This window comes from Vulpes lagopus, chromosome 12 (assembly GCF_018345385.1).
Source record: "Vulpes lagopus strain Blue_001 chromosome 12, ASM1834538v1, whole genome shotgun sequence".
In the NCBI taxonomy this organism is placed as follows: Eukaryota; Metazoa; Chordata; class Mammalia; order Carnivora; family Canidae; genus Vulpes; species Vulpes lagopus.
This window is the reverse complement of record NC_054835.1, coordinates 27,367,792-27,377,732: the sequence shown is the minus strand read 5'-3', so window position 1 is coordinate 27,377,732 and position 9,941 is coordinate 27,367,792. Positions and strand designations below refer to the sequence as shown.

Genomic DNA, 9,941 nt, shown 5'->3' with positions numbered 1-9,941 from the left:
TGAAGATTCACCTTCAAATTACTAAATGAAAAAAAAACCAAAACAATGAAAACAAATGTTATCATAGAAAAATGGCCAATGGACATGTTTTCTCACAAAAGAGGAAACATGAATGGTAAAATAAGATACTAGTAATTAGGGAAATCAGTTGAAAACAGTGAGATGCCATTCGTTTTCATCAGATTGGCAACAAACAATATGCCTGAAAAGTGTTGGCATAGAATAAGTTGCTTTTATTTTAGGGAACATTTTGGCAATATCTAGTAAAGCTGAAGATGTGCATAACCAATGACCCAGCAACCCAACTTTAGATCTATATCCTAGGAACTCCTTGGATTATATAAAATACTCTGTTCCTCATGAAATTTGACTCATGTAGATTTAGCATCAGTTGATGATTAATGTTAAATACATAAAAATGTCAAATACAGCATTCATCAAAATATATGTATTACATTGTTTCTAATAGCAAAAAAGTAAAAAACCATATGTATCAATAGGGAAATTGTTAAATAATTGTGATATGTTCTTATGGGCAAATTCTTTACACAGTGAAAGTGATTTTTGAGACTCTTGATGCCTACTCTTAAAGGGCTTTGCAGAACAGGTGAACCAGTTTCCATTCCCAACAGCAGTGTAGTAAAATGCCTGTAGTCCCTCAAAAATATTCTTCTAGGGTACCTGGGTGGCTCAGTTGGTTAAGTGTTTGCCTTTGGTTTAGGTCATAATCCCAGGATTCTGGGATTGAGCCCTGTATCAGGCTTCCTGCTCAGTGGGGAGCCTGTTTCTCCCTTTCCCTCTGCCTGCAGCTGCCCCTGCTTGTGCTTTCTTCTTCCTCTGTGTCAAATAAATCTTTAAAATATATATATTCTTCTAGTTATAGACAAAAAAGGTGCCTAGTTATTATGTTAATTTAGATATTCAGCTCTTTTCCTTTATGTTCAAACTGAAATAACTTTTCCCTTATGTTCAAACAAGAAATAATTGATTTGAATTTGATAAGGCCAGATAATAAAGATTTTAGGCTTTCAGGACATACAGTCTCTTTGGAAACTACTCTGCTAAAAAAAAGGGAGGGGGGGACTACTCTGCTGTTGTAGTATAAAAGCAGCCACAGACAATACATAAACCAATGGGTATAGCTGTGTTCCAATAAAACCTTATTTATGGACAATGAAATTTAAATTTCATATAATGTTCATATCAGGAAATATTTTTTTGATTTTACTTTTTTAGTACTTGCACTTTAATCCAGGAAAGCTACTTTTCACATAGCCATTCTAACTCAGATTACTTCATTTGTAAGAAAAGATCTTAATTTCATAAAGTATCTGAGATCTTTCTGGCTTTTATTTTTCTTATAGCAGAGTTGATAGGATGGAGCATAATGTTAGGTATCAATAAATTTAAATTATGATCTTTATTCTCCCCAGACTTTTCAGAGTACTCTATATTACTTGTTAGCTGTAACTGTAACCCGAAAATATTAATAATACAAAATTCTCTTGGGAAACTATTAAATATTTTCAACTTTTTTTTTAAGATTTTAAAAATTTATTCATGAAAGACACAGAGAGAGAGGCAGAAACAGGCAGAGCGAGAAGCGGACTCCATGCAGGGAGCCTGATATGGGACTCGATCCTGGGACTCCGGGATCACACCCTGAGCCGAAGGCAGATGCTCAACCACTGAGCCATTCGAGCATCCATTTTCAACTCTTTTTTAAAAGATTTACTTATTTATTTTAGAGAGAGTGAGTGGGGAGAGGGGCAGAGGGAGAGAATCTTCAAGCAGACTCCCCACTGAGTTAGGAGCCCAATGCAGGGCTTGATCTCATGACCCTTGAAATCACCACCTGAGCTCTGAATCCAAGAGTTGGATGTTTAACTGACTGAGCCCTCCCCATTTTTTTTCTTTTTTTAAGTAGGTTCCACACCAAATGTGAGGCTTGAACTCAACCTTGAGATTGAGAATTGCATGCTTGGGTGCCTGGGTAGCTCAGTGGTTGACCATCTGCCTTTGGCTCAGGTCGTGATCCTGGGTCTGGGGATTGAGTCCTGCATCTGGCTCCCTGCAGGGAGCCTGCTTCTTCCTCTGCCTGTGTCTCTGTCTCTCTTGGTGTCTCTCATAAATAAATAAAAAATCTTTAAAAAAAATAAAAAGTTGTATGTTTTACTGACTGAGCCAGCCAGGCACCCCAGCTATTATGCATTTTCAAAGAAAAGAATCACATTACTTGTCCAGATAAAATCTACATGTTTCTTAACCTAATATTACTTGGTTCTCAGCTAATCTATAGGAAATGAGATAGGTTAATCCAAAATACAGCATAACACCCAGTTTGGTGCCTTTTGTATATGACAGATATTTATAAATGATTGTTGTGCTAGTTCCTGGTATGACTAGTGACTAGCCTTGAATTAAATAGCTGGTATAGTCAATAAATGTTAAAATAGCTTAAGAAGTGGGATAAATAGATTATAAGCGGAGTTAGGCAGAGTAGGACTTGGACTAGAATAAGAAAGGAGATGGAGCTTGTGTGATTGGGAGAGGAATCAGAGTTATACTATGGAAAGATTATTAGTGTCATCTTGGGGGGCTTTTTTGAAGTATTTTTCAGTTTCCAGTAAGTTGAGCTAACACTAAGTAGGTCAAATGAATAATTTGCCACTATTTCTTGTAGACAAAAAAATTTGAAAGTGAGTTTTTTTTTTATAAAGATTTTATTTATTCGTGAGAAGCATAGAGAGAGAGAGAGAGAGAGAGAGAGGGGCAGAGACACAGGCAGAGGGAGAAGCAGGCTCCATGCAGGGAGCCCGATATGGGACTCGATCCCGATCCCGGATCTCCACGATCACACCCTGGGCTGAAGGCGGTGCTAAACCACTGAGCTACCGGGGCTGCCCTGAAAGTGAGTTTGGACTTCGGTTATCCTTTTATAGCATATAGCACTTAGAGATTGACATTGTGTGTCATTCTGCTATTCCATTTAATTACCTTTCAAGAAATGAATTTTTAAGCCTTCTTGAGAAATGAGTATAATCTCATCTCTACATCTGATTTGATGGCTTAGTTAGATAGCCTTAAAATAAAGAGAAGGTAAAGGGCTGTCTTTATCAAGTTTTTTATTTTTACCTTCAAGAGGCATTTCATGCCTCTTGGTGCTAACAGAGCTGGCTCCAAAAAGGAAAAGATTTTAAAGATTTTATTTATTTATTTATTTATTAGAGATTAAGAGGGCACAAGCAGGGGGAGGGCAGAGAAACAGGGAGAATCAGCCCCCCAGCTGAGTGGGGAGCCTGATGTGGGACTCTATCTCAGGACCCAGGATCATAACCTGAGCCAAAGGCAGAAGCTTAACTGACTGAGCCACCCAGGTGCCCAAGAAAAAGAAACTGAAATCAATAAATGAGGTAGGCTTGTATGAGTGCTATATATTTTTCTTTCCTGGAATGTTACGGAATGAGTAGTTCTGTAGTTGTACACTGTACAACATTAAACTCACAGTTACTTGGAATAAAAAGCAACCAGGAAAAGGAAATAACCAGGTTTTTGTTCATTTTATATAATCCACTTTTATCAGTCATGTCATATTAAGGTAAGTCATTTTTTATAAAGTAATTCGTAGTGTATCCTAAATTTGGCACATACTCAGATCAGGCTACATATGTAGGAATACTTATATTCTCACAGTGATGAACCTGAGGACTTTAAAATTCAGAATTGCTTTCCTCATATAAAAAATTGTTGGGACGCCTGGGTGGCTCAGCAGTTTAGCACTGCCTTCAGCCCAGGGCATGATCCTGGGGTCCTGGAATCGAGTCCCATGTTGGGCTCCCTGCATGGAACCTGCTTCTCCCTCTGTCTGTGCCTCTCATGAATAAATAAAATCCTTTAATAAATAAATAAATAAATAAATAAATATTGTTTAATAAAAAAATTTTAACATTATTTAATTTTTCATTGTATGTACTGAAAGGCATTTGTTGATCAAATAAATTAGATTGTACTTCCTTGAAATTTTATTTTTTTTGAAATTTTATTATTGAGTTAATCAAAACCTTGTCTACCAGATTTTGGTTTTTAACCATTCTGTTCTGAGAGTTTACTGCTATACGTGCTGCATACGTGCATTGCTATTAGTAGAACTATCTGGAGTGTGACAAAACTTTAAGATTGCTAAGAGATGGGTCATGCTTTGCTTTGGAGACAGTAATAACCCTAGGAAATGAATAGAGACAGTTCTGCATATTTAGAAAGGAAGGAAAAAGTAGTTCATAAAAATCATTCCAACACCCTGATCCTCATCATTCCTTGATTGTATAGATCTTCTCAAGCTTGTTGTGACTTTAATTTTTGGATATGAAAGGGATATTGTGACATGACACCTGACTCCCTATTGATCAGCAAGGTTGTAACTCTTCTGGGTTTTTCTGTCCACAATGTTCTGTATTTGAACCAACTTTTCTGAGATGACTTAAGGTAATGTTATGAGCCAACTTCATTCCTTTGCTGAAATCTGATTTAACCTTTAGACAACATGGGAGGGGCCTATATGACTGAATTCCAGATTGTAATCCCACAGGGCTAGTCTGGGGTATTCACTTGGAACATGCTCAGTCCTGACACAGAATAAAGATTCATTATAGATCTTATTTGCCATCCATGATACATTATAAAACTTGTCTACATAAATTAGATTTAGAATAAGCCTGAGTAGTGAATGATACTGAGTATAAATTTAGGTCCATCTCACACTAAAAAGGCCATGAAAAATTGTTATGGCTTTGTAAATGTTTCAAGTGACCTTTGCCAGTTTCTTGTCCAGGGCCAAAATAAAGTGGGCACTCTAGGTTGATAACCTGAGTCAGTGTATTTGATATGCTGCTTTTTACCTAATCCTGTGGGATTCATATCAGTGGCCTTTGGGGGCTGAGATGTTTCAAAGCTGCTGTTTAAATGGCAAAACCACTTATAGGATAAATGCTAAAGTATATCCCTCTTGGTTTCATTAAAATCTGAATTTTAAATCATTGGTACAGTGGGTTAGGCTTGAAGTTCTGCTTTAAAATTAATCTTGGGCAGCCCAGGTGGCTCAGTGGTTTAGCGCCGCCTTCAGCCCAGGGTGTGATCCTGGAGACCCAGGATCAAGTCCCAAGTCGGGCTCCCTGCATGGAACCTGCTTCACCCTCTGCCTGTGTCTCTGCCTCTCCCTCTCTGTGTCTCTCTCATGAATAAATAAGTAAAATCTTTAAAAAAATAAAAAATAAAATTAATCTCATGATGTTTGAGAAATACCTTTACTTGGTGGCTTTTGCAATGGAGCTAGCTCATGCTGTTTTTAAAAGGTCAAGTTAAAAGGCAGGGGCCTTAATTTGGGGGCTACTTAAACAACTATCAAGGAATCCAATGAATGTTCTGAGGTGTCATTCTCACTGGTTGTTTTATATATATATTTTTTTTTATATAAAACATCATATTATATTTTACATTGTATATACATGGTATTTCCTGGCATTAAATATAAAATTAGGGATACAATAACAGTTTCTTGTACAGGTTTTGAGAAACTGACACTTCTCAAAATAGCATATGAGCAATGCAGTTTTTGCTAATGGTACTTGCTGTGACTCAGAGTGAGGAACTACTATTGAATATTCTGATTAAAATAGCTTAAAATTGGAAGAATTTGACCATTTATTTGTATTAATATGGCTACTTAGTAAAACATTTTCTGAAACTAATAGCCGGGATGATACTACATTAATAGCAGTAGATATAGGGGTGCCTGTGTAGCTCAGTTGGTTAAGCATCTGCCTTCAGCTCAGGTCATGATCCCAAGGTCCAGGGATGGAGCCCCAGACAGGCCTCCCCTCTGAGCAGGGAGCCTGCTTCTTCCTTTCCCTCTGTTGCTCCCCCTGCTTATGTTCCCTCACTGTCAAAATCTTAAAAAAAAAAAAAAAAAAAAAAAAGATACATTAAAAGACTTTGTCATAGTTAGGAACCCCCCTCCCCAAACCCAGCATTTTTGTTATCTGATTTACAAGTTTATCTTCTCTAACTTAAGATAGCACCTGAAAACAAAGCCATTTGATTATTGCTCAGGTAAATGGGAACAGTGACTCAGCCTTCAGGACTTCTCAACCAAGGAAAACCTTTCCTCTCTTGATACCATTAGCAGAAACAGCTTACTGCCATGAAAAGCTCTCTTTATTACCTCAGCCAAAATTATTGATCTTTAGAATGCACAGGTTTGGGTTTTAATGTTTATCCTCTGGATCATTTTTCCTCTTGAAAAATTTTGGATTTATTGATTTGAAGGATACAATGTTAAAAATGAACTGGTAAATTGTAATCTATTTTTCTTCTGTCTAAATGACTTCTGAAAACAATGCATTTATTATATTTCTATGTGTGATGACACAGCAGTCATTAATAGAACCTCAGTGCACTTTCGGTTAGATAGTCCAGTCCACACATTCAAAGATCCAAGCTAAAATCAATTGCTTTGGGAATTCTAAATGTACTTAAAATTACAGGTCTCTATGAAAATGCAAGACAATTATTAACAAATTAAAGAAAATTTTGGTGATCCATTTAAGTTACAGCTCTTGTATCCCAGATTTTGAGATTAGATATGTAACCTGATTAAGCTACTACTTTTACTGTAGTGAAACAATAACACCTTTAGATTTTTAACTTAGAATTTTTCTAATTCCAAAAAGGATTGAAAGCAGCTATTAAACTGAAATTAGAAAGGTTATTTCAAATGTCGCAGAATACAGAACATCTTGAAGCATTTGGCCTAATAAAACAAAACGCAATTTTGCCTAGCATAAATACTCTTACTCTTTGCAGAACAGTCTTCTGTCTCCTCTCTTACCTGCCAAACATTCTTCTCAATTCGTGAGATATATTTTGGGAAAAACATTAAAAGCAATTTAAATGATTAAGCAAACCTCTCTAAGCAAAATTGCTTAACACACAAAATTATTTTACACCTAATAGGGTTTTATGTTTAATTGAAAAGGGCACTAAAAAGGATTACAGTGTACTTGTTTTTTCCTCAAGATCTTTCTGGAAAAATAACATGTTATAAAGATGAAAGGCGCAGAACTAAATTCTTGTATTCTTTATTGCATTTGTGTTAATAATGAAATACTACAGCTTAACACCTTAGAAATAAAGCACTGGAAAGGTTATTAATTGATAATGAATATTGTAGTTATCTTAATGCTGTTGGAAGACAAGATTCTCCAGCTTTGAAGTACTTACTTTCCCAAATACTGCTAATTAACTGGCAATGTTAAAGTGGTCCCACTGAAATACACCGCTAATAGTTAACCCCGTTTTCCAAAAATGTTTATTAGCCACACCTTAGAAGAACCTCAGAGGTTTCAAACCACCCCCTTAAACTCATTATCGAAATCTTTGACTCCTTATTTGCTGTCGCTAAAAAATTTTGCCTGCCACAATTTTGGCCCAATTCCGTAGTATCTACGAGGTACTCAAGGTCTCTATACTAACCTAGACCCGTATCACATACATGTCGGCCAAAATGTCCGCAGGAGTAAGAAAGCTATCGCAAAGCCAGCCGAGACACCTCATAAACGGCCTTCACTGTCCTTTGAGCCAATTATTTAGGTAACATACAAAGAGACTGCTGGTTCTAGTTAGAATCCCATCGTCAGCTTCTCTAAGCGTCAGAAGGGTGTGCATAAGGGCAGGGAAGATCTCAAACCCCATCTCATTCCTCCACCCTGAGACGTAAGAAACCACCCACGGTATGAAAGCAGGCGGGGGAGGAATGCTGCAGCCGGCTGCCAAGAAAGCGCTCTGCTAGGAGGCCGTTTCCCTGAGTCACGGAGAGGGCGGGCGGCTGGGCCCACCTGCCCAAGCCACGTCCTCTTCGTGAGGGGCTCCGTTTAAATAGGCAGGGCCCACAGGGCCCACAGGTATAGCACCGCTATTCCCCGACGCGGCCCAACAGCCACAGCCATTCCCGAGAGACTGCCTTCCCCCCGCGCTCGCTCTGTATTCTGGCAGCAGTCAGCCAACCCTTCCCGACCAGCATCACGTGCACGCGGAAGTACGTGGGTGGGACCGAAGCGCCCACGGAAATGACGTCGGTCACTGCTAGTCGCATGATGTGGCAAAATGCAAAAAAAAAAAAAAAAAAGGGGGGGGGGAGGAAAAGCAGGAGGCTGGGAAAGTGATGAGTCCAAAAAAGTAGTCCCTTTGAGTCCTCTAATTTACCCTCGTAGCGCAGCAGCAAGCGAGGTTCTCGGCGCACTGCGCCCCGAATTCCTGCGCCCCACTGCACCGCGGCACTCCGTGGAGGGGTACATAAGACGGAGGGGGTGAGGTGACTTGGGCGGAGTTCTGTCGTCGGGATCCCTCCGCAAGGCTCAGCCGTTTCCGGAGTCTGCGCTGCGCCCGGTTCCGCCATTGCGGCTCTCCCGGACCCTGGAGCCTCCGCCCCCGACCCGAGCTCTTTCGTCTGCCTGCCAGTTTCCTGCGTCCCCGGAGAGTATCCTGCTGAGCCCAGCCTCCCCCCTCCCCCTTCTCCTCCTCTCCCTTGGAGAGCCCGGGCAGCCACTGCCCCGCAGCCCCAGTGACAGGAGGAGACCATACACCCCGACAGCGCCATGGCCCAGATTCTGCCAATTCGTTTTCAGGAGCATCTCCAGGTGCGGCCGGGCCCGGGCCAGTGAGGGCTGTGGAGAGGGTGATAGGAAGGAAGGAGCTGGAGTTTGGGCCCAAGTAGAAAGAGCAGGATGGGAGGGGTGCGGGTATTGGTGCTTGGGGTAGGTGGAGGACGGGGGCGCTATCTTGGAAAGCTTAAGGGTTAACGATGTGGGGCTTGGATAGAAAGGACGAGAGTCGGGGTGCAAAGGGCAGCGAGGCCAGGCCTGGGTTCGAGGGCCTCTATTTTCACTTCCTGGGTGATAAGAACTGCGCATTCTAACTCCCTCCCCTTTCGCCGTTTTATTCAGTTCATTCATTTGTGTAGATTGGGCGGGCGGGGGCAATTCTTCCGCATTTCCTCCAGAGCAAGGATTTTCATCCTCCTAGGCCAGTGCAGAGCTGTCACCTACCATTGCTCTTCTCTTACCTTTTCCCCTTCGTATCTGCACCCAACAGTTGTGGGGCGGGTGGGCTGGGGAGGAGCAACCTTTTTTCTTCCTCCCTCTGCGGCTCTCTACTGGGAAAGGCACCTTCCCCTGGGGGCTGGGGATACGGCGGCGACTAGCCTCTTGCCTTCCCCGAGGCAGTAGGAACAGAAGGTCACTGAAGGAACAGAAGGAGGATAGAATGGGGGAACTTATTTCTCAGGGCGGTGTCAGTCTCAGAGTGCGTGGGGTCAAGGTCCCTAGGGGTATTCTTTTTTTTTTTTTTTTTCCTTATTTCTCCAGGGATGGTGTGGCTTTTATTCCCTCTTTCGTTTTAGGAGGTAGGAAAGAGTTATCAAGAGGTTATCTCGGGGTCTGCTGGAGTGTACTAGATAGTGGTGGGCTTGGTGTAAGTACCTCCCTCAGGATTGCGTGGAATTGAACCGAGCCCTGGAGATAGAGCACACACCTGCTCTGAGACATGCAAAGTTATTTGGTCTCTAATTGGCTTCCTTTTAGTAGGTTCTAGAGTTCTTTCCCATGGTGCATTTTCCTGTAGGCAACATACTGTCTTATCTGGCAGTGTGCCTGCAGCGGGCCAAAGCAGATGATCATTGGAGGGCTTGACTGAATTAAGCCTCTGTGAGCTTCTGATTTTTTCTTAGTTCACCAATCCTAGTTTTACTTTGGCTGCAGTAATTTATTCATATTAATTTGCTTTCTTCCCAAATATTCCCTTAAAGAGGCCAGCCTCAGTTCAGTCTTCTGAAGGCCTAAATTCATAATGGTGAAAGATGCAACGATTTGACGTAATATTAACATTAGTGA

General features: G+C 40.8%; 1 protein-coding gene across 2 annotated transcripts in view; it reads left to right on the top strand.

Annotated features, from left to right (window-relative positions):
* The first annotated feature begins 8,204 nt into the window (after nt 1–8,204).
* The window catches only part of CLTC (clathrin heavy chain), a 66,815-nt gene continuing 65,078 nt past the window's right edge, over nt 8,205–9,941 (top strand). Inside the window, exon 1 of one of the 2 annotated variants that reach the window (XM_041724676.1) lies at nt 8,205–8,690. In XM_041724676.1, the coding sequence (XP_041580610.1) occupies nt 8,649–8,690 (42 nt within the window). In that variant the 5' untranslated portion in view covers nt 8,205–8,648. The remainder of the gene's footprint in view (nt 8,691–9,941) is intronic. The other variant, XM_041724677.1, reaches the window with a different exon arrangement.